A 23579-nucleotide genomic window follows, 5' to 3' on the forward strand; every position below is an offset into this window, starting at 1 on the left:
GTCTTCGAGGTAGAAACTGTGCCTGTCCCCCTTCTCCCCGTCCTGGCTGTCATCCGAGTCCCTGTCAGCGTGGTGTTGACACTCTCGTGATGTCTGCAAGGAGCGGGTTCTCAGCCTTGTCGGCTCACCGTCCCCCCGCGGGCCCATGTGCTGGGTGGGGGGCTCTACGCGGGGGCGTTTGCAGGCCCAGAATAGAGGGGGTGACTGTCCCGCACACCGGCCGCCTGGACCCCCGTGCTGCCGCGGAGGGCGGAAGCCGCTGCGGGACCCGTTTCCTCCAGGGCAAGTCGGGGGTCCGCCGGGACGCAGTCAGGAGGACATGGGCTGGCCCGTCGCCGCCCGCCGGCCACGCAGAGGAGGGAGAGCAGGACCGTCCCCTCCGGACCTGTGGAGAGCAGCGGTGGGAGAGCCCCTCCAGACACCAGGGCTGTGTCCAGGCCTGGGAGAGCAGAGGGGAAGGCCTGTGGCATGGCCCAGAGTGCTGGGCAGGACGCCTCGGAAGGGACCAGGAGGCCGGCGGGAGCCCTGCCAAGTCCCCTGTGCACAGCCCGCGGGAGCCCGCCTCTCCCCGGCACGAGGAGCTCCTGGGGCCCGGCAGCCTGCGTTTCAACCCGGAGGGTGCGCAGGGCCTCGCCCGAGTGTCCGAATGCAGAGCCGGGGTGACAGGAGCTGCATCCGTGTGTAGGACGCAGGTACCCGCAGGCCGGACACCGCTCACCGTCCCCACACGCGGGGAAGAGCAAAGCACGTGGCGCGTGGGCGACAGTGCCGTGGGGATGTGTGGAGGCCTGGGCGGGGGGAGCCCGTCGCATCCGCCGGCCGCACCCTAGGCAGACGGACCCAGGCTGAAACGGTGGCGCCGGCCGCACCCCTTCCCTGCGTCCCGGCACGCTGGGATTCGACGTCCCTCGGACAGCGGCGGGGGTGCATGGCATGCCTGGGTTCTCGAAGCGAAGTGTTCGGCGTGGTTGCAGAGCTGAGTGCGGTGTGGGGGGCTTCTCAGGGTGCAGGTTCGGTGCGGGATTGTCCTAGTCTCGCTTTTACTCGGCTCTGCAGGTTCTGCTCAGCACGTGGTGGCGGGCGCCGGCAGGTGGTGCTCTGCACGCGCTTGGTGATGAGTCCGTGCTGCTGGGAGCGCGTCGGACCTGAGGCCTACGGGCGCTGCAGTCGTTGCGAGCATTTCCTAGTGGCGAACACTGGATGCCTCCAGGGATACCGAGGACTGGCCGAGAGTCCTAGTTCTTTACCCAGTTGCTCTGCAAGGACACTCACTGCTGGGCTCAGGGTTGGGTGTGAACGCCCAGAGGGGAAGAGCCTTCCTGTGGCTTTGTCTCCAGTCCTTCTGGGTGCTGGGGGTGGGGCTCTGGCCTCGGTCATGGTTTCTGTCTTCCCTCAAGGGACCTGACGCATCATCCATCCCTTCTCGCCAGAACAGTTTGGCTTCTGCAGGGGTTCCGTCCAGACTTTTCCAGGAAACATATACTGATCCCGCCTTCAATTTCATGTGTCTTTATATTAGTTATCTCTGGCTGCCTAACACATGATCCCAAGCTTTGGGGCTTAAAACAACACAAGTTCCTCCCTCCCTTCCTCCACCCCCCACCTTCCACTTTCTTTATTTTATGTCGCCATAAAATACATCATCAGTTTCTGTTGCAGTATTCCAAGATTCACTGTCTATGCAGCACACCCAGTGCTCCATGCAATCCGTGCCCTCCTCAATACCCACCACCAGGCCCTCCCATCCCCCCATCCCCGTCCCCTCCAAAACCCTCAGTTCCTCAGAGCCCATAGTCTCTCATGGTTCACCTCCCCTTCCAATTTCCCTCAACTCCCTTCTCCTCTCTAACTCCCCTTGTCCTCCATGCTATTTGTTATGCTCCACAAATAAGTGAAACCATATGATAATTGACTCTCTCTGCTTGACTTATTTCACTCAGCAGAATCTCTTCCAGTCCCATCCATGTTGCTACAAAAGTTGGGTATTAGTCCTTTCTGATGGAGGCATCATACTCCATAGTGTCTATGGACCACATCTTCCTGATCCATTCGTCCTTTGAAGGGCATCTTGGTTCTTTCCACAGTTTGGCGACCGTGGCCATTGCTGCTATAAATATTGGGGTACAGATGGCCCTTCTTTTCATGACATCTGTATCTTTGGGGGTAAATACCCAGGAATGCAATTGCAGGGTTATAGGGTAGCTCTATTTTTAATTTCTTGAGAAACCTCTGCACTGTTTTCCACAGTGGCTGCACCAGTGTGCATTCCCACCAACAGTGTAAGAGGGTTCCCCTTTCTCCACATCCTCTTCAACACACATTGTTTCCTGTCTTGCTAATGTTGGCCATTCTAACTGGTGTAAGGTGGTATCTCAGTGTGATTGTGATTTGAATCTCCCTGATGGCCAGTGATGATGAACATTTTTTCACATGTCTGTTAGGCATCTGTATGTCTTCATTGGAGAAGTGTCTGTTCATGTCTTCGGCCCACTATTTGATGTGATTATCTGTTTTTTGAATGTTGAGTTTGAGGAGTTCTTTATAGATCTTGATGTCAGCCCTTGTCTATACTGTCATTTGCGAATATCTTCTCCCATTCCACGGACAAGATGTTTCTTACCTCACAGTTTCTGTGCAATGGGAGTTTGGACATGACTTCAAGGTGATCTTTGTGTCAGGGTCTCATGATGGCGTCATCAGGGTGTCTGCTGGGCTAGCTTTCTTGTCTGTGGGCTCAGCTGCTTCTGCTCATGGTCGGCCTCCAGTCTCATGGCGGTCGCTGGCAGAATGCAGCCCTTACGATTGTGGAAATGAGGTCCCATTCCCTCGGTGGCTGTTGGCTGGAGGCCACTCTCACATCTGAAGGTTGCCTGTCATTCCTCACCACATACCCTCCCCGCCAGGCTGGTCTCAACATGGCTAGTTACTTTTTCAAGGCCAGCAAGAGCTCTCGACCCGGAGTCTGCTGAGACCAACCTTTCCATAATACAACAGTCTCCGGAGGGACCTCTCTTCCCCTTTGCCAGATTCTACTGGTTGGAAGCAAGTCACTACGGCCACCAACACGCATGCACACACGCGCATGCACACACACACACGGACACACGCCAAGGGAGGTGAAGACACCAGGGGCGGTTGTGACTCAGTGGCGCTCGCTCTGAGCTGTGTCTGCTACAAAGAGCCAATAAAAAGCGGTGGTTCATGCCCCGTGCGGCATTGACCAGAGCCAGAGTCGTCAGAAATAGAGCAGAACCGGTATATCGGTGCAGGTGTTATGTGTTCTGTAACTTGCCCTCCTGGTCCTATCTTGCATTCTGTGCTCTACGCACGCCGTCCATCCGTGTGAATTAAAATAAGCTGTCGTAGGATCTGGAGGAACAAGGTGGACCATGGTGTTGGCTGCATAAACACATGGTCCCTTAAGATCCGTAATGCTGGGCAGATGATGTGACATCTGAAGGACGGTGTTATGAAGGTCATCCGAAACCTCTCTCGCTAGCAGTGTCAAATGTGACAGCGCACTCCCGTGATAGCTCTTCTCTCTGAAACAGCCGTGAGGGCTGCGGAACCCAATGCAGCTGATAGAAATGGGACTCATGGACCCATGGTGACTCCTGCTCCGGCAGGAGAGGTGAGCTGGACCGGAGAGCTGGGACAAGTCGAGGCCGGTTCACGGACCTCAGCCCGCTGGTCCCACCACTCGAGCTCCTGTTCCCCGTCAGTTCCTCTCGGCCGCCTTCATCTCCGTGTCTTGTTTCCTTCCGTGTTGCGTTCCCGTCTGCATCCCACGTTGACGGAGACCGAGTCCTGCAGGACCGATTCCCGTTTCAGCGTTCGGAGGCTGATCGTTCCGAGGCAGCCCTAAGACAATCCCGTCTGCCTCTCGCTTCCCCCGTCACTGCTCGCGTGCCTACAGGATCCCTGTTTTCGCGAACCTGCCACGCTTTCCCTTCGTAAACGTTTACACCCAGAAGGACTCTACAGGTCATTCCTCTCCCAGTGGAACAGCTGAACCCTTGGGTTGGACCAGTGTGTTGATTTGCAAGACACTCTGAGCTTTATTTGTCTTTGAAGGCACGGTTTGCCTCCCGTTCTTACAAGTGGAGGTGTGTAGGAACTCGGCCTCGCCGGCTCACGGGGCTTCTGTCGCAGGCCGCGTCGGGGCCTCACGGCAGCAGAGCTGAGGACCTGTGATGGGTCCGGAGGTGCACGAGGCTGAGGCTGCTTACTGCGGCGCCTGCGGAGTTTTCGACCTCCTGCCCTACGCAATGAAGCGGTCCTAATCCTGCCAGGACCCTGCCGGACCCTTCAGAACGTTGTTGCTTCCTGACCTGTACGCCCAGCACCTGTTTCTAAACAAAGCTCCATTGTTCTTGCTATTTTAGTCACGAAATCAGTTTCCCTCCGTAGGAGAGGTCTTTGGAGGTGTGGTCACGATCACTCCCCTAGAGTGGGTCTGTGGCTGCTGCACACACTGATCTCCTAGACTTCATGTCTGATGCTTTCTACAGTTCAAGCTGCTGCTGGAGTTAAGGATGTTATCCCTTAGATGAAAAAGTTGACTGTGTCAGAGTCGGAATCGTGCAGGATGCCTTCTTCGGATCACATGGGAGAATTTTCCCCATGTTTGGTTTTGGAGGAGGGTCAGTCATGCTTTACTGTTTCAGTTTAGTCATTAAACATGATCTCCATCTCACTATTTTTTTTTTAAAGATTTAAAAATCATCATCAACCGTTTTTCTTCCTGATCATAAAATGCACATTTCTTCACGTTTAAATGTTCCCTTCTTATAACCGCAGGCATCTAACTTATCAAGGACACTACTCTTTTCCTTTCTTGATGGTATAAAATCAAATTTTGTCTTAAAATTGCCTTTGTCGGAGTTTTAAGGGAATTTTTTTGTTGTTGTTTTGTTTTTTCCCTTTTCAAAATGTTTTCCAAGCTTCTTATATTGGATTTTCACAATGATTCTTATAAGAAGTTAAGCCTGAGTTTTACTGGGTGAACTTACGGGACAACAGGACTGACATACAAGGGGGAAATGGTGTTATCTGCCCAAGATCCCATGTTTAACGGCTTCTTCCAGAAGATCTGGAATCCAGGTGTGCCCCTCCTAAGTCTGCTCTGTGTCCCAGGACAGAGTGGAGGGGGAAGCCATACTACCCGCCCCCCCACGGGAAATGAATCTGAGCCTGTGTCTAATGTAATGTTGTTGGCCAGCCCTCTGGGCTTAAACACCCTTGAAGTACAAAGAGAGGTTTGGTTATGCAAAATTTTGGTTAATTAAGGGCACTTCAAGGAACTGAAGGAACAATAAGGCTCCTTAGGACTTTGGATGCCCAGGGCCATAGATAATTCCAGTCCTCCTGACAGCACACGTCAGAAACTAAAGCTGTTGGGGTTTACCACGCTCCTGCGGGGGCTTTCTTACACTCAAAACTTGTTATCCTTCCAGTGCTCCAGAACCCAGCGCACGCAGTAAATGCCTCCCTTCAGGAATGGAAGCTGCACCTTCTGGTGTCTGGGACAGCAGTCCAAGGGTTAAATGTATGGGAAGAAGTTGAATGCCGAACAAGAAAACAGTGTCATATGCCCAGGAGGGCATGTCGGCGAGGGGGTGGTAGACACAAGACTCCGCACAGGTGTGTTAGGGTGTCAGTTAGGAATTTGCGGAAGGTTTCTTCTGAAACCTCCACGTTCCGTGCTGAAATCCCATGCGTGGCCAGGAGTGGTCGTAAGATGGGGTGCAGGTACAGGGCACCTGCACGGAGCTCATTTTCAAAAAACGGTGGCTTTTACTATTATACATAGGAAACCTTTATTTTTTAGAAATGATAAGCCTTTACCTTTTACATTTTTGTAACACATCAAAGTGTTCCTTGTATTTCTGGATTGTGATCTTTGGGTGGTGGTGGTGGCATGTGCAGACTCTGTCCTGGTTTCCCCTCAATGTAGCAGATAGTGGGCGTCATGGAATGAAACACTCCAAGCGATGCTTATGAAGTTTTATAATTATTGTGAGATTTCCTTTACCTGCATCTTGGAAAGGAAGTTATCCTCATTATGTCAAATGTTATAGCCCTGCAGAATGACAAAATCAAGCCTACTGAGTGACTTCTTAACGTTGTTCGGTAATTTATTGGCTAGACAGGACGTGTTCTCCGTGCAATGGAGGCTTTTTGCCCTCACTTTTTGAAATAGGGAGACTCCATTTTCATTAAATTTTTATATGACGCCAGGGGAATATAGAATCATAGGAGATTCAACTAGAGGACACTTGATGCGTTTTGCAAGTTGATTAAAAAAAAAAAAACCCAACCCTGAAGATTGGAGATTATTCTGAATGATTTGAAGACCTATCTGGATGGGAAAGAGGGACAGAGCAGGTAGAAAGAGTTAAGGGAATGGGCTGGAAATCGTAAGAGCATCGAATTTAAGTAAAATGAACATAAGCAAATAAATAAAATAAGTAAAATAAAAATCTCATGAAAGATGCTTGTACAACACTTAACCAGTGTCTGAACAGGGGAAACATGGAGTGAATATTAGCCATTTTTACTCTGAAGGGAAAGGCAAGGTTAACATTTTTGAATTCTGTGATAGGTCAGTGAGGTAGAGGCTGAAGAGGAGTTTTGTCCTGATGAGGTGACTAGAAGCAGGTCAGAGGGTTTCCGTGGAGGAGTCGTCAGCAACGTCTCCAACTCTTGGTTGTCAGATAGAAAGTACGGGGAGAAATGCAGACCCAAAACACACAACTGTTTGTGTACGTTTAGGTTCCTTCACCAAGATCACGAGTGTGGGAGAAGGGGAGAGAAGGGGCCGTGGCCAGGGTCTCACCGTCTGAGGACATGAGTTGTGAGTACCTTTCCTTTGGGAAGACTTGACTCCATTTGTGTGCTCGGGGAAATGAGTCCTGTGAGGCATGTGAAGTCAGAGAGTGGGTCAGCGTGGGTCAGAAGCCCAGAGTTCTGGAGTGTGAAAGCAGGGATGAGTCACAGGGACACCCACTGCCCCTGCAAAAGCCTAGTCCAGCATCCAGGATGGCCCAGACCCCACTGTGCGCACAGATCACCTGGGTGTGGTTTAGACGGGCACATTCCGACTCAGTGGGTGTGGGCTGTGGGCCCCCAGAGCCTGCATTTCCCATGGACAGTGCTGAGGCCGCGGGCCCAGGGGCTGCCCTGTACAGCAAGAGCATGGATCTCTCTCTACGGTGTTGGGGCTCCCTGCCAAGCGCTCACTTACACTTGCCTGCGAATTCTGTGATGCAGTCACTCGTAAGGACTGAAAATAAACAGATGAGGATGGTGTTGAGAGGAAAAGGCCCCACGGTCCTAATCACTCACATTGCAGAACTTTACTTGTGGGTTTGTCTCCATCCCTTCATGAAAGGTATTTGACTAGGTATAGAATTCTAGGTTGACTTTTTTTTTTTTTTAATTAGTAGTTTAAAAAATCTCTCTTCATTTTCTTGTCTTGTATGTTTTCAGAAAAATCTCTTGACATTCTCATTTTCTTGTTGTGTATAAAATGTCCTTGTATTTCCCAGTCTGCTTTGAAGATTTCCTTGCTGTATTTGGTTTTAAGCAGTAAGATGATGGAGTTGTGACTGGGTAGTCTTTCTACTTCTTGGGCTTGGAGGAGATTCTTCTAATTTTAATTGGGCTTATAGTTTTAATAAATTTTTTTACATATCAGCCAATATTCATTTCTTTCTTTCTTTCTCTTTCTTTCTTTCTTTCTTTCTTTCTTTCTTTCTTTCTTTCTTTCTTTCAGAAAGACTGTGCATGAGTGGGTTGGGGGTGAGAGTCGGGGAGAGGGAGAGAATGCATCTCAAGCAGACTCCATACCCAGCACAGAGCCCAACATGGGGGTCAATCTCATGACCCTGAGATCATGACCTGAGCTGAAATCAAGAGTTGGCTGCTTAACTGACTGAGCCAGCCAGGTGGCCCTGTATATGAGCCAATATTTTTTTCTATCCCATTCTTTGTATCCCCTCCTTCTGGGACTCTAGTTATACATGATAGACTTTGTATTATGACCTGGGTCACTGAGTGTTCTGATCGTGTTTTTTCTTCATTCCCCACCCCCTGCTTTATTTTGCTAATTTTCACCACTGTGTCTTCAAGTTCCCTTCTTTGCAGAGTGCCTGACATTCTTAAGATGCTCTTGGTCATAGTTTTCATTTCTTCGTGTTTACTTCTGGAAGTTCCGTGCAGGTCTTTCTGTGTCTTTCTCCCACATTCCTGGGCAGACAGAGCACATTTATAATGACTTTTAAAATGTCCGTTTCTGCTAACTCTGTCATCTCTATCATTTCTGGTTTTGTTTCTTTAGATTTCCTTTTTCTCTTTTACCTTTTGGACTTGCAACTGGTCTCTGAAGGGAGAGGATGTGGTCTTGTGGGACTGAGCCCATCCTTGTGGGATCTGAAGCTGTTTGCGAGTAGATGGTGTCAGAACTGAGTTGAATTGTAGGACACGCAGCTTGTGTGTGGAACCACCGTACCAGCATTGAAATTGGGGACATAGAACTTTTCAGTGTGTAAGAGGGTAAAGTGTGTATCTATTCTAAAGTATGATTCTACTTGTACCTTGAATGGGTGCGATGGTTTTGCAAGTGTTTGCAAAACTCTTTGAGATGGAAGACTTTTAGAAGCTTAAAAACATAATAAAAGAATAAATGGCTACATTTCACAAGTTCAGAATTTGTTCCCCTTTTTCTTCTTCTTCTTTTTAATTTTAATGTTGGACATGGAGCTTGAACTCATGACCCTGAGATCAGGGGTCACATGCTCTACCAACAGAGCCAGCTACATGGCCCTAGAATTCATTCCTCTTTGTGAGTAATTAGGGATATGGGGATTTTAGGCAATTAACCTGTACTGTTTCCCATTGTTTTGTTTTTTTTTTTTGTAGGATTTATAGAACTATGTTTAAAAATTCTGATACTCATGTTAATGGCTAACACTGATTTTACCTTTATGATGTTCCACAATCTTGCTAATTTTTTGCATACTTAATACTTAAGGTAATAGTACACAATAGTCATAATTATCCCCCTTTTGTATTTGGAGATACTAAGACTTGTAAAATTAGATTTGCCTCCAAATCCTATGGCTCTTGCCTGACTGATGTATTTGCTATTCTCTTCTTCTAGAATATTCCTCTGTCCTTTACATCATATTCTGTATTCACATCATTCTAAATATTGATGACTTACCTTTTTTTTTTTAAAGATTTATTTATTTATTTATTTGTTTGACAGAGAGAGATCACAAGTAGGCAGAGAGGCAGGCAAAGAAAGAGGGAGAAACAGGCTCCCTGCGGAGTAGAGAACCCAAGGCGGGGCTCGATCCCAGGACGCCGAGATCCCAACTTCTCTTTTTTAAGGGCTTTCTCTTTGTCTAATCCTTTTTAAGAGGGTTATTTACCGTTTTTTTAAATTGCAGGATGGTTGACACAGTGTGACATTAGTTTCGGGAGTATCCGTAGTGACTCAGGTTCTGGTCACTCTGTGCTGTGCCCCCGTCTGTCAGCACACGATCATATGAGAGTGCCACGGGTTGTCTTCCCTACGCTGCATCTCTTACCCTCGTGACTGTTCATTCCCTTGGGCTAATCCTCTGTTGGCCTCCTGTACTTTCACGACTTGCTGTGTCTGCCTTATTTTACTACACATTAAACTCCTTGACGACTTACCTGCTTGCTGCTGACCGTAGAAGCGGTAAGCAGAGCAGAGCACCATTTCCACACGTTCTTTTGCTCGCCATCCATGCCTACCTCCTAGGACGGCAGTTTGGCTTATGAATTAGTATATACATCCTGTCACAGGGTGATTGCTTCGTAGGCGCGCCTGGTCATTCCAGGTAACAACATACAGGCCGAAGGGGAGAGAAGGACATGAGAGTTTAACTGGAGGGCCCTCGCTGTCCCTGGCTCCCGAGGAGTTTTTAGATTTCTGGAATCACATATGTGCCTAGGGATCGTCCAAAGATCTTCCAGAGAGATTTCAGAGTGTTGCTCCCAGTGGAAAAACTGACCACGGATCTCTCCATACAAGGTGGCACATTTGCCTTCCAAACAAATAGAAAAGCAGGTCAACGAAGAGGAGGTTGAAATCAGTGTAAGTAAAGATGACTGTCATCTGTCATCTGTCAAAAGGGACACGTCCTCATTGGAAGAGACTTGCCTAATACGCATGTTTCTGATTTTCTTCTATTTTATATTATTCATGGCTAAGGTGTATAATTTGCCCCAGAACTAAATGGATTGTAATCCCATCTAATAAATTAGTGTGTATAATTGAGTTTCCAGGCAAATCATAATTGCATTTACAAGAACAAATTTGAAACATTTGAATGGAGAATGCTTTTTTCCTATTTCATGCATACTTAGTATTTAAATTCTTTCTTTGAAAGATGCAACTGGCAGTTTTGGTTGTTTTTTTTTAAACACTGTTTTTGGGGTGCCTGGGTGGCTCAGTGCGTTAGAGCCTCTGCCTTCGGCTCAGGGCGTGATCCCAGGGTCCTGGGATCGAGCCCCACATTAGGCTCTCTGCTCCGCAGGGAGCCTGCTTCCTCTTCTCTCTCTCTGCCTGCCTCTCTGCCTACTTGCGATCTCTGTCTGTCAAATAAATAAATAAAAATCTTTTTAAAAAAACACTGTGTTTTTATTATTTTGTAGAAATGATATATGCACATTGAAAACTTCATATAAACACCGGGGAATTTTAAGACCAACCCGTGACTCCAAATTCTGCCATCCAGAAGAGCCACGCTTACCTGGGCAGAAAAGTTACCGTAGGAAACCTAAGACTGCTCTCTTTACAAATTCCTGATTAAAACGTTGGCCTTTGGCCAGCATGTGGGAACTTAGGTCTGGGGAGGGTTCTCATCATTCCCTAACCGACAAGAGGTGCTCCCTGGTCTTAAACTGTCAACTCAGGGATGTGGTTTATAATGGGCACCTGTTTCCTCCTAGGAGTCTGGATTTTGGTGACGTGCTAGGCAGCAGGTTCCTTTGTGCCCAGCCTCAGTAAAAACTGTGGACACAGAGTCTCTGCTGAACTTGTCTGGTGACAGCATCTCTCATGTGGTGTCACAAGTCTTGCAGGAGGCATCGAGCACATCCTGTGTGACGGCCCCTGTGAGAGGACTCCCAGAAGCTCGTTCCTGGTTTGCTCCGGACTTGCCTCCATGCATGTTTCCCTGTTCCTGACTGTGCTGTAGCAAATCCGAGCCCACGATATGACTATATGCTGAGTCCTGTGAGTCGCTGTTGTGAATTATCAGACCTGGGGGCGGTCTTGGGGACCTTGTTACGTTACCATTGAGCAGACCCCCTACCTGACATTTCTACGCATGCTGTCTTTTAATGATGCTTGATGCTTAATACTATTTGAGTATAGCAGAAGAAACAGAAACCCCCACATTTCAGGGAGAAAGAGATCATGAAAAATATTATGAAATGGAAAGCATTATTTTAAAAATTCTATATTTGTCTGATTGTTGACGGATGCCCTCAAGTTCAGTTCAGTGTAAGTTACTTAGATGTTCCTCACACCACTCCTATCTACCAATTTTTCTGACATTATTTCCTAATTCTTAGTTTTATTATATCCAATACTTTTCCTGGACTACAATTCCTACTTTTTTCCATTTTCATTTTATACTTACTGGGTGATAAAATGATTGAGTCTATAATGCTAATTTCTTTATACCTGGCTTCTAAATTTTATCACATCTTGGGGCACCTGGCTGGCTTAATCAGTGCGGCGTGTGACTCTGGATCTTGGGGCTGTGAGTTCAAGCCCCATGTTGGGTGTAGAGAGGACTTAAAATCTTTTTTAAAAATTCTGATCATATCTTACTTTGCTTTTAGAAAGAATCCATAGATACCATTTTTTTTGAAACCACTCACAACAAACTTTGCCCCCCATTACACATGAAGTCCAAATTGAATTGCGCAGACTTCTCCTCATATAAGTATAGGCATCATTTTCTTTGGGTACTGAGTATTGTAGTAACCCATGTATTCTTGCCGCCTGCCTATCTTTAGAACAGCTGAATGTGGCACTGCATTGTTTAGCAAGAAAGGCCCATGGGTGCCTTATAGTCCCTGAGTTTTTTCCAGTCTTTGAGACTGTTTCTGTCGCATATACTTTTGAATGACAGCTGATTTTTTATATATGTAAACAGATATGATTATATATATAAACTATAGATAATATGATTTTATGTGTATAAACTATATATATATATTTTTTTTTATTTTACTTAATGTTATAGAGCTATTTCTGTATTGGCTCCAGACATTAATAAATTTTGTAAAGAGAAATTGATTTGGAGGAAACCATATTTTCTCTATCGGAATCCACCTGATGTTTCTACCTGGATGTCTGAAAAGTTCTATTTTCGTCCTTGAAGTTCAGTAACACAAGCTATATTTCAGTGTTGCTTGTTTTTCAGTTTTCCTGGATAAGATTTCTGTCCTTTTGATTTACATATATATCATTTACACGTGTGTGTGTGTGTGTGTGTGTGTATGGGAAATACATAAAATATATACATTTATGTGTGTGTGTATATATCAATCATCCAGATGATTTCCATATATTATGTATTTAAAAACCTATCTGCAGTGCGTTCCCTCTCTTCGTGGGTATTTCAAGAGTTACAGGCTCCCGGTGCTGCTCGTAGGAATGCAAGTGGACAGCGGCTGGCTTAGCCGTCTCCCTAGTTCACCCTGAGATATGGTGTGGTCTTCAGAAAGCCATCGGTGGACATCGTGGCTCACATGCGTCCTTGTCTTGTGAGTTGGGATAAATAATAATCTCCCCAAGCTTCTGTTTCATCATTTGTAAGACGGAAGTAATAATGGTTATGGGGGTTGAGGGGCGTCCGTGAGATGAGCCAGCAGACGGCGCGCAGGAGGGATTCTCTGTGCGAGGCTGCCTTTGCTTTTTAGCTGGGGCAGGAAAACCCACTCAAGGCCCTGGCTTTCAGCAAAGGCTGTGACATTTGATGCATGATATGGTTCTGTTGGATTGAATTAAATACCGAGGGCAATGTTCTATCCATACCTGAGGCCTCATATATATATGGTTTCTAACATAGGAAGATGACTTACGAACTTGCTGTTTTTATGTTCTTCATTCCATGGTCGCGGCATGAGTTATTTCGTTGTATGGTCCTTGCATTTTATACCACACAAACAAAACAAAGTTAATAGTGTCTTTTCACTAACACGTCCGGGAACTATTAACCTACTCTTTGTTGTTAGGATTTGACTTTATGTCTGTCATTTGCCAGGCACGTTGAGATTAGCATGTTGCCCACATACGGCCCTAAGAAACACAGTTTAGTCTTTAATCAAAGAGATGCGGTGTAGGAGAGATTTATAAGAATCAACTAATATGTAACAGTCCACAAACTATGAAGTTTTCCACCTAATCCCCTCCCCGGAGTGTTTTCATTTACTTCATACTCTGCTTTATCCCACCCTTCTTTGGAAGCATGTTGACATCCACAAGATAGCGAAGACTCTAGAAAAATGCAGGATCCTGGAAGGGCAGTGATTCTTATGAGTAATTTTATAGAGGCGTTGTAGGTACCTTAATTTTACAATGAATAGTTTGCCTCAACGGCTGGATATATTTTTATAAAGAAGTAGTACAACATTTTGCATCTGCTCTCATTCACCATGGAGCTGATGGCCATCCTAGTCCTCATGATTTGGATTACTCGCCCGTTTCCTATTTTTCACATCCCTCTTGCCAGGTCCACCAATAATTAACTCGGAATATCACAAGACATAGAAGGTGCTTACTGGTCAGAAGTGTCTTCACTGACACCAAATGACCTTTGTTCCCCAGGACTTAAACTGGCCATTAGTAGAGCAATTGACACATTGTCTTTAGATCTAGAGTATTAATACCCACACATCATTTTTCCTGACGTGCACTCATCTCGGTCCTGATTCTGTTCAACGAGAACATTCCCAGTAAGCTACGCTCGAAGGCATTGTGAGAGACCTGTGTAGGGAAACCACACATTCTCCAGTTTATAGTCAGACCACTCATGGTTTTTCAGCCTAATCCAAGATACCGATCCAAGATAACGGATAGAGAGCCTCCAGATTTGCCTTCCACTGACATAAACAGCAGAACAGGCGTGCCGGTTTCCATGCTGACTGGGCAGCAGTGCGCTGGAAACGTGTGGATGGTCACTGCAGAGGAAGCGGGCCAGCTTTCCGTCTGTGGATCTTCAGACGTTTTGGTCAGAATCACAGAAGCATTTGGAAATGTTTGACAGTAAACGTGTAGCATGGGAAAAGAAAGGAGACAGCCATGACCCCAGTGCTGTGGAGCTCCCATTGTGGGCCGGCTCCGCAAAACAGAGCTCGGTCCTTTGTGCACCACCTCATGTAATATTCATAACACTGTCTGTGCTCTTGCAGGCTCATGGGTCAGTCTCGAAAGCTCTGGTGCGAAGATGAACTTTTTTTTCTTCCCACATTTGTTTCCATGGTTCTCGAAACAATCACACACGCACCCCCCCCCCCACACACACACAAGTCCACATTTTCGAAGCCATCCCCAAAAGGAGGGCTGTTGAATAAACGTACACAACACCTCTCACATCCACCGGGACATCTGAACGGTCGCGCTCCTTACGACCCTCCTTGGGTTCATCACGATCCAGTGTTTCCCGTTTGGGTCGGCGGCTGTTTTTGTCTCTTATTCTGCCCCATTAGCTCCGTCAGGAAATTATTATTTTTTTTATAATTATTTTTATAAACATATAATGTGTGGTTATGTCAGTAAATTATTATTAAGGTGAGGAGACACGGTCTCTGCGTTCCGACGCTCAGGGTTCAAGGGCGTGGCTTCGGCACACAGGTCGTTCGGGTAGCAGGGGCAGGCGGCCCCGCGCTTTGTTACTTGAATGGCGAGTCCGACCCTGTGTTCACATGGGACTCTGGAAGGGAGCTGATTGGATTATCCCATGGCACAGACTCAGTCCCGGTGACTTCCTAGTGAGCGAGCGGTCAGCACTTGCCAGGTTTAGTAAAATTATTTCTACTTGGAAATTTCAGCCCGTGCGGGCCAAGGAATTCTGGTAACTAAGTCCTTGCAGCGCCGGGTCCCGTGTGCCTTCTGGTGGAGCAGGAGGACTGGCAAACCGCCGCCATTCCGGCTGCAGGTCCCTCACACCCTGCTTGGACTCCCAAGTTTGGCTTGGACCTACATGGACAGATTCAAAAGCGAGCAAAGGAGAGCACATCTAGCCGCTCCCAGAAAAATGAGCTGTGCAATCGACCAAGGGAGACGAGCTTTTGTGTTACCAAAGTGATGCTTTTGTGTTACCAAAGTGTTTAAAAAATTAACTGGCTACAGATGTGTGACTGAAGTGTCCGTCCTGAAACCGTGACCTTCCTTGTAAGTTGTACCTGGGAAGTTCTTAGATCGAGACCCTCTTTTGACCGAGGGTGAATAATTTATTTGATGTCCCCGATTGCGGACGTTTAAACGTTGGGGTTGCACTTTTTCTAGGTAGCGTTTCCAGTTTTTTCACCTTGTGTTAGAGTGTGCGCTCTTCCCTCGTATTTAATGGTCACACGGAGTTGGCTCCTCAGGAACATTAAACTGACACTTTCAGAAGGACCCCGTGTCTATCAGGGAGCATCTGTGTCGGGCACGGGACACACATGTTTCTCGCTCTGATGTAGATTTTCGTTTAATTCCGTTAAAATGCACATGGTGTAGCATTTGCCATCATAACTCATATACAGGCTTTTAATTTTTATTTCTTAGATTTATTTACTTTAGGGAGAGAGACGGTACAGCAGCAGGGGGAGGGGCAGAGGCAGAGGATCTTCAAGCAGACTCCCCGCTGAGCTCAGAGTCCGACCCCGGGCTCCATCCCAGGACCCTGAGACCGGGACCTGAGCCGCAAGCAAGAGCTGGACGCTTACTGTCTGAGCCCCCCAGGCACCCCCATAGGCAGATTTGGTGCAGCATCATTTGGGGGAAGGAGGCAGGAGAAGCACAGTGGAACATTTTGCGTTGGCGACGGGGTTCGCCGGGGCTCCCGACATAGGTCCTTGAGCTGAAGTTACCACGCTTGGGCTTTTCAAGGAGATTTCTGGTCACCATCAACATGCCAAATAGCAGCCTCTAATTAACCCTCTACCTTGAAGTGAGTCAGAGACCTTCCTTTGTCTCCTCCCTTAAATCAGGGAGTTGGGCGATGGGGAGGGTTTTCCTTTCCTTTTAACCCCTTGTTAACATAGGTCTCCCACTGCGTGAGACCCTCTCTGGCTGACGGTCCCCTGCCGGCCTCCCTGGGGATGACGTATCTGGCTGGAGGTCAGACTTCCCACTGGGGGCCAGGTGAGCTATCAGGGCAGGAGGAGGGGTAGGCTGAAAGTTAGGGTGATCGTGATGCCTGATGGTCAGCCACCATCCATCAGCAACAGGAGGGCCACCGTGGGAGGCCTCTGTCCCTGGGGGTGGGGCTCCTTCTAGGGACCCTCAGAAGCTCCCACGGGAATGGCAGAAAGAAGCCCTGATTGCTTCTCATGTTTGAGTGGTCACCGAATGCTGTCCTGAACCGTTTTTCCGAAGGACAAAGCTACATTTGGTCACGGGTTCTTGCCACTCCTCGTGCTTTTTCCTTATTGTGAGTCTCTCAAAAAATCGGGGAATCCTTGTCGTCCCGAGTGTGTGATTGATTCTGGGCGGCCCTGAAATGCCGTCGGCCAGATGCTCTCCAGAACCGGGCTGTGTCCCACACGTAACCCTGACCCACATAGTCCCACGGCGTCCCTGACCGGTAATTCCATCGCGATACGAGGTCCCGGGTGCAGAGTAGAAGCCGGATATTACTAAAACCGGTTCAGGGAACGGAGGCTTAGAGCAGCTTTTGACAAGACGGCAGCCGGCATCACTGCTGTGAGAACCGCCCCGTTTCCGGAGACGCATAGCAAAGGGCTCGTGATTACCGTTGACCACACGGAACGAGTGACTCTGTAGAGAATGACAGTCCGCGTCTGCGTTCCGTAGTCCCAGAGCGGCCCTCGATGGTTCCGAGATGCTTTACGAATACGACCAGCTGTGTGAGTTCTGAGCACTCCCGTGCGTGTCCCTGAGTATCTGTCCGGTGCGTACAAAGTTACCACCTGCGGGCTGGATTCCTTTCCGAGATTAGCCTAAGATATTACTTTTTTAGGGAGGAAAGAAAACAAATCGTTTATTTTGTTAGACATTCCAAGGACATTTTCACCAAATAAGAATGCTCACCTTCCTTTCTGATGTCTTGGGAATCGGGCGTCCTGTGTCTTCAATAAGAGAACTTTCTTTTACGGGGCTCCGGGCTGGCTCCGTCGGGAGAACGTGTGACTCTTGATCCTGGGGTTGCACATGCGGAGCTCCACGTTGGGTGTGGAGGTTGAGTAAAAAAAAAAAAATAAAATCCTTAAAAAAGAGAATTTTTCCTCTTCTGTCGTCAGCCTCTGTTCCCCAAGAAGAACTACGAATGCTTGACGAGCTGTGAGTTCCTCAAGTACGTCCTGTCGGTGAAGCAGGGGGACTGCCCGGCCCCTGAGAAGGCCAGCGGGTTCGCCGCCGCCTGCGTGGAGAGCTGCGAAGCCGACAGGGAGTGCTCCGGGGTGAAGAAATGTTGTTCGAACGGGTGTGGACACACCTGCCAGGTGCCCAAGACCCTGTACAAAGGTAAGAGGCAGAGCCCACGTGAAGGGAACGTCATTAACTCACGGGGGGCAAGCGCTGCATGCACGGGGAAAGGGCCAGAGATGGGGGTGTGTGTGCGTGGGGATGGGGGTCAGTCCAGAAAGGCACCGCTGCAAGAGAAGAGGAACGATCAGAAAATGCCCCTTGCACCACGCAGACCATCTGCCAGTGTCAGTGGATCCGCCCGATCAGCCCCGGGGAACTCCTTCCAGGGCAGAACAGGTCATTCTTCTTCAGTGGGCCATGTAGGAAGCAAACTTCAGTCCAGTACCGGTCCTTTGGTCTACGAAGAGTAAGTCAGGGAAGCGGCCCTGGGGACACAGGAGCAAATCGACGGACATCCCTGGGAAGTAGAAGCACCCTGGAGACCTCACGCAAAGGCGTGGGCGTCGTGGTTCTGCTGCTGGCTCCGCGCAAGGCCAGCAGGGTCACTGCGCGCACTTTCCATACTGCGGTTGGTTAGTGTCTTGCGAGCCCAGATGGAGGAATTGCTCTCTTCCCAAGATGGGGACTCCGTCTACCCAACCATTGAGCAGACGTTAGAGTTGACGTTCCTAGGCAGTTTCCAGAGCACTTAACTCCGGTGCTAAGCGACACTTGCCTCTGCCGGTAACGGCGACCCCGTTCTTTTAAGCCAAGCGGCTTCTGTTGTGCTCTGGCCCGTTTTGGGTACGCTCAGAATATCCCAGGACACAACATGGTGCTGCTTTTTGGCATCTCGTATGAAGAGTCCAATAGAATTCATCACTGGGCGCCGTTCACGGCAAGTACAAAGAGGGACGTTCTCCTCCTCTCTCTGACTCACAGCAAACATACATGATGTCCACATACAGGTCGGTTATTTTAAACCATGAAACCGCATGGGCGCAGCGAGGCCCGCGTTGAATTGCGTGCTGCCTGGCGTCCGACGTCTGCTCTCACTGGCGCAATGCCTCCCGTCTCCCAGAACGCGCGTCCCTGCCCTTGCCCTCAGGCGCTCCCTTAGGAATTAGTCTCGTCTCAAACCTGGGTAGTCCGTCCAGTTTTCCTGGTTTCTGCACAAGAGCTGGGGACACCTGGTTCAAGGATGATGTCTCCGGTTCAAAGGATCTGCCGCTTTCCCCTTCTTGCCGGGTGATGTTTCTTTAACGGATTTGAAGTTTCATCGTGTTCATGCCTCTCATTATAAACGACGTAAAATCACTTTTGCAAAACCGAGCCCCTTTTAAGTTTTCTAAAGTCTATTATTAGGAAGCCCTTTCTGTTATTACAGATCATTTAGTATGTTTAGCATTTACCATAAAAATAGGATGCTTTTAGAAGGATTGTTGAAAAGGCATTGGTAAAACCCTTAGTGTTGTAAAGAGGCAGTATAAATTAAAAGATGCTTTTTATTTAAAAGTGCTGAAGAGTCAGTATGAATTTCAGGTAAGTCTGGTTCATTAGGAATAAGGGAGATATTCTACAAAGGGCCTGCATCAATGATTAATTATTAAGAGACTTGCAATTTAAACCTCCACTTAGCTAAATAATGATTTTTTTTTTTAAGCCCTGAAGCCCCTGTTCTATAGAGTAGCTCTTAACTTGGGTTCTTTGCGGAGACAGGCCGTTCTTGGAGAACTGACTAGAAGTAGAACAAACAGACCTGACATTGACCTGACGATGCCTTTTGGGTAGTGAGCCTTGCATCGTAGCACTGGTGTTTTGAAAATGCATATATATAGGTCCGCGGTGATGTCTCCCCCTTGCCCTGTGGGGCAGTCCCTGAAGGAAGGCTGGTCTCCGTGTCTGGGCGGCGTCAGACAGTGCCCCTGGCTAGGCGTGTATGAGTGAGCACGGGGCCCGCCACAACCTGCGTGATGGTCACGGCCACGTCGCAGGTCACGAACCCCCGGCAGAGTCCCCTCACGGTCCTGCCCAGGACTCACACTGCGTGCTCACTCTCAGGAGAGGGCTGTGGCAGTGATGGCTCGTGTCTCTCAAGGAGAGGGTCCTTCTGGACCCAGGCCTTGGCCTTGCAGGGACAAACATGCTTCCCCAGCCGGCCGTTGTGCACACACGTCCCTCTGAGCAGTTTGCGGAGGACCGGCCGTCACTGTCCTAGCCCGTGCCTTCCCCTGTCACTGCCCTGAGCCACCCCTGGGAGATCCGCTAGCCCTCCTCTCTCTGCTCCTGCGAGGCCTCTGCCACCTTTTTCCTTAGGAAGGAGCGCCCTGTCCCCGGTGGGGATGACTGGGTCCCACTCCCAGGCCACGAGGGCTGAGGCTGAGGTTACAAGCCGTTGCTCGGGTGATTTGGTTGTTGGGAGCAGGAATACGTGTGTCCCCGGCTCCCAGATGGGCCCACTCTCCTCCTGCTTTCATTTTGAGCCTATCCAACGGTTCTATTGGACCCTAAATCATGGATTTGCTATAGTATAGGTCAATCAAAAGATGAATTTGTGTCGACTACTTTGTCCTGATAAAATCACTCACCTGTCAGTGGTTACGTAGATCAGGTCCGTCCTCTCCAAGCTGGCCATGCACGCAACGCTCGTTTGGGCCCAAATAAGGATCCCAACTTTTGCAATAAATTGGTATGTGCCCACCCCCATCCTGTTTTTTCTTGTATTGCCTATTGGGTTAGTTAAAATTTTTACAGAATACAGAAACACAAGCTTCGTGTTAGACCTCCTGTGTTTGTGTATGGAAGATGGCGGACGTACCCGATCTATGTCCTTGAGCTTTTTTTAAAAACAAGTATTTATTTATTTGAGAGAGAGAGGAGGAGGGTGGCAGGAACGGGCCGAGGGAGTGGGAGAGAGAGCTCTAAGCAGACTCCACACTGAGCACAGGGCCCCACGCAGGGCTGGATCTCACGACCCTGAGATCATGACCTGAACTGACATCACACCCAACCAACTGGGACACCCAGATGTCCCAAACTTAGCTTTTAAAAACTAGGCCTATTTAGAAAAGACGTTCCACGGAATGCATCCTGTTGGAGCATTTAATTTGGTTTATGCTGCAACAATTGTCCGTACCTGATGCCCCTCAGTGAACCGTCCGCGGTGTCTGAGTTTAAAACAAAGGAATGCAGCGCAGAGTTTTCACTTCGGACTTCAAGTAAAATCATTAGCAGCTTCCTGCAAGACGTGTGAACAGCAGCCTGGGTAAAAGCCACCCGAGCTGCCAGCTCCCGGCGACGTGGGGACTCAGCGTCATTGCGGGAAGTTTAAGAGGCTGCTTCTCCGCAGGCGTAGGACAGAGAACGATGCTTGTCCGGACGCTTGTGTTCCCTTTGACGCTCCCCCGGCCTGCTGGTGGGCTGGTTCGCAGTCAACTTGCCTCCGTCCCGAAGACGACGCATTATTTTACGGCCCAGACTTCTGTTTCTCCTGACCCCGGCCAAGGCACTTGCTTAGATAGGGTAGGGCGGGAGAGAAGCTGCACCTGTTTTCCGCCGGTGAAGACCGAGAGTCATCTGTGGCTCTCTCATCTCCCTTCCTCCCTATACTGTGCGTAGACCAAAACGAATCCCCTATCAGTCGGTCGCCAAATGAACTGGAAAATCTGATCATGTTGTAGACATAATATTTGTGTGAATAACTTCATATTTGAAATATTGAAACTTTAGGTCTCTAGACATGAACTCATCCCACTACTCAGAAATCTGGTTTTGTTTTGTTTTTTTTTTAAATCATTTTGCATACAGTGACCCAGTACCTTATTGGGATAGGAACACAAATCCCAGAGAACTGGTGGCCTCTAGCAGAGACACTGACTGGTGCTTAATTATTGAGTCATTGGAACGCTATGTTTTGCTACATTTGCATAGCATTTAGACTTAGGACAAAGGTTTTTTTAAAATAGATTTTATTTATCTGTTTGACACAGAGAGATCACAAGTAGGCAGAGAGGCCGACAGAGAGAGAGGAGGAAGCAGGCTCCCCAAGGAGCAGAGAGCCCGATGTAGGGCTCGATCCCAAGACCCTGAGATCATGACCTGAACCGAAGGCAGAGGCTTAACCCACTGAGTCACCCAGGTGCCCCCTGACAAACATTTTTATGGGAATAATCAGATCTCATGATTTACAACTGCTGATTCTGATCATCGACTTTTCTATCACTGTATTTTTCCAGATTTTTAAAATCACCGACTTTCACCACAGTCCTTGTGATGGTGTAGACCATGCACCCATATTGCCACGTATCGCGGGATGTTATAGGATCCCATTTTTGACAGAACAGCGTGGATTTCAGATGACTCCTTTGTTCCAAAATAACTCCCAGAACAAAAAGTCTAGTCATTTCCATGAGAAAGAACGCACCCAGGAGCTGTGGGTTCTGCACATCTGGTTATGCAACTGGGGTGCTGGGTGAGCTCCCAGCTCTGTGCAGAAGGCCTGGCAGTGGGGGCTGGGGGTCCTGGGGGCTGGGGAGGCCAAGCCCCATCTGCTCACAATTACAGCCGAGCGCTGGACTTACTTCCAATCAACGCAGCCAGCTGACCCTGATGCAAAGCAGATGGACCATTTCTCAACATGCAAATCGTAAGACTGTTGCACATAATAACATGCAAATCGTAAGATTGTTGTACATAATAACTGAAGAGGTTGTTAAAGGAAGAAGTGCGAACTGACATCTCATCGTGTTCCATTAAGGCTCTCCGTAGTTGAAGATGTTCAGGATTCAACCTTTGTGGTAGCAAGGGGTTCCGAGGCTCGCTCTGCTGCTGCTGAGTTCAGGGTACCTCAGCGGCACGAGCATTTCTGGGGGCTGGATTTACACAAGGGGATTCCGCCCAGGAGAGCCAAGGAGAAGCGGGCACTGGAAATCTCAGAGAATGTGCTCGATGACTTTAGAGAACGGACCAGCCATCTTCTCTTTACTGTGCACAGAGAAACCCCGTGAATCACGAAGCGTTCTCCGAAGCCGTGCTCTCTCCAGATACGCCCTCGGTAGACAGCGTGTCTAGGTCCCTCCTGGAAGGCAGACGCGACACAAAGCAATCGTTTTGTTGAGATTGGTTTTTCTTCCCTCGGAGCAAACTTTGGTATCTTTTATCCTTTTTTTATTTTTTTAAGGATTTTATTTATTTATTTGACAGAGAAAGAGCACACATAAGTAGGCAGAGAGGCGGGAGAGGGAGAAGCAGGTTCTCCAGTGAGCAGGGAGCCAGATGTGAGACTCGATCCCAGGACCCTGAGATCATAACCTGAGCTGAAGGCAGCTGCTTAACCGACTGAGCCACCCAGGTGCCCCGGTACCTGTTTTGCTCCATCTAAGTCTTTAGAGAGCTACGTCTGGATGAAAACTCGTCAGCATACGTTGAGATTCCCATCCTATTAGGAATTGTCAGGAATTGGTCTTTCTTTAAAAAAAAACTAGGAAAATTCTGACGATGCAAATAAAACTATTGATTCCATCTTGTAAACTTACAAATGGAGTTTTATCGTATTATTATTTAGTATTTGCTTTTTAAAAATGTAAGAGTAAGCGCGTACCTGTGCTAAGTGTTCTCCTGTCCCTAAGGCGAGTGCCCGCCCGCAGGGAGGGCGTGACCACTGGGGCAGAGATTGGGTCAGTGTTTCTGTACCCTCTTATTTCCGCAGATATGTTCTCGAGTACGGGGTGGGACGGCGGGTTAGGCTGTAGTACTTCAGCAGACATTTCCTGAGCATGTGCTCTCGCAACATGTGCTCTCCTGGGCCACTGCGAGGCCTGGGAAGGAAGGAGACCTGTTCCTTGAGGGCTACGACCCCGTGCTTCCTGGGGAGGACCGATACCGTCCAAGGAGCTTCTGCTGTAAGAGGCGGCTCGACGCACATTTGAGCAGTTACAGGCTAAGGTTCCCAAGAGGG

At 48.4% G+C, this 23579-nt stretch overlaps 1 protein-coding gene across 1 annotated transcript in view; it reads left to right on the forward strand.

The window, feature by feature from the left end:
* Positions 1–23579, forward strand: part of ANOS1 (anosmin 1) — a 175514-nt gene that overhangs the window by 97547 nt on the left and 54388 nt on the right. The window contains exon 4 of the mRNA XM_082717179.1: positions 17518–17740. Within this exon, the coding sequence (XP_082573305.1) occupies positions 17518–17740 (223 nt within the window). The remainder of the gene's footprint in view (positions 1–17517; positions 17741–23579) is intronic.

Source organism: Mustela nivalis (genome assembly GCF_964662115.1).
Source record: "Mustela nivalis genome assembly, chromosome: X".
Classification (NCBI taxonomy): Eukaryota; Metazoa; Chordata; class Mammalia; order Carnivora; family Mustelidae; genus Mustela; species Mustela nivalis.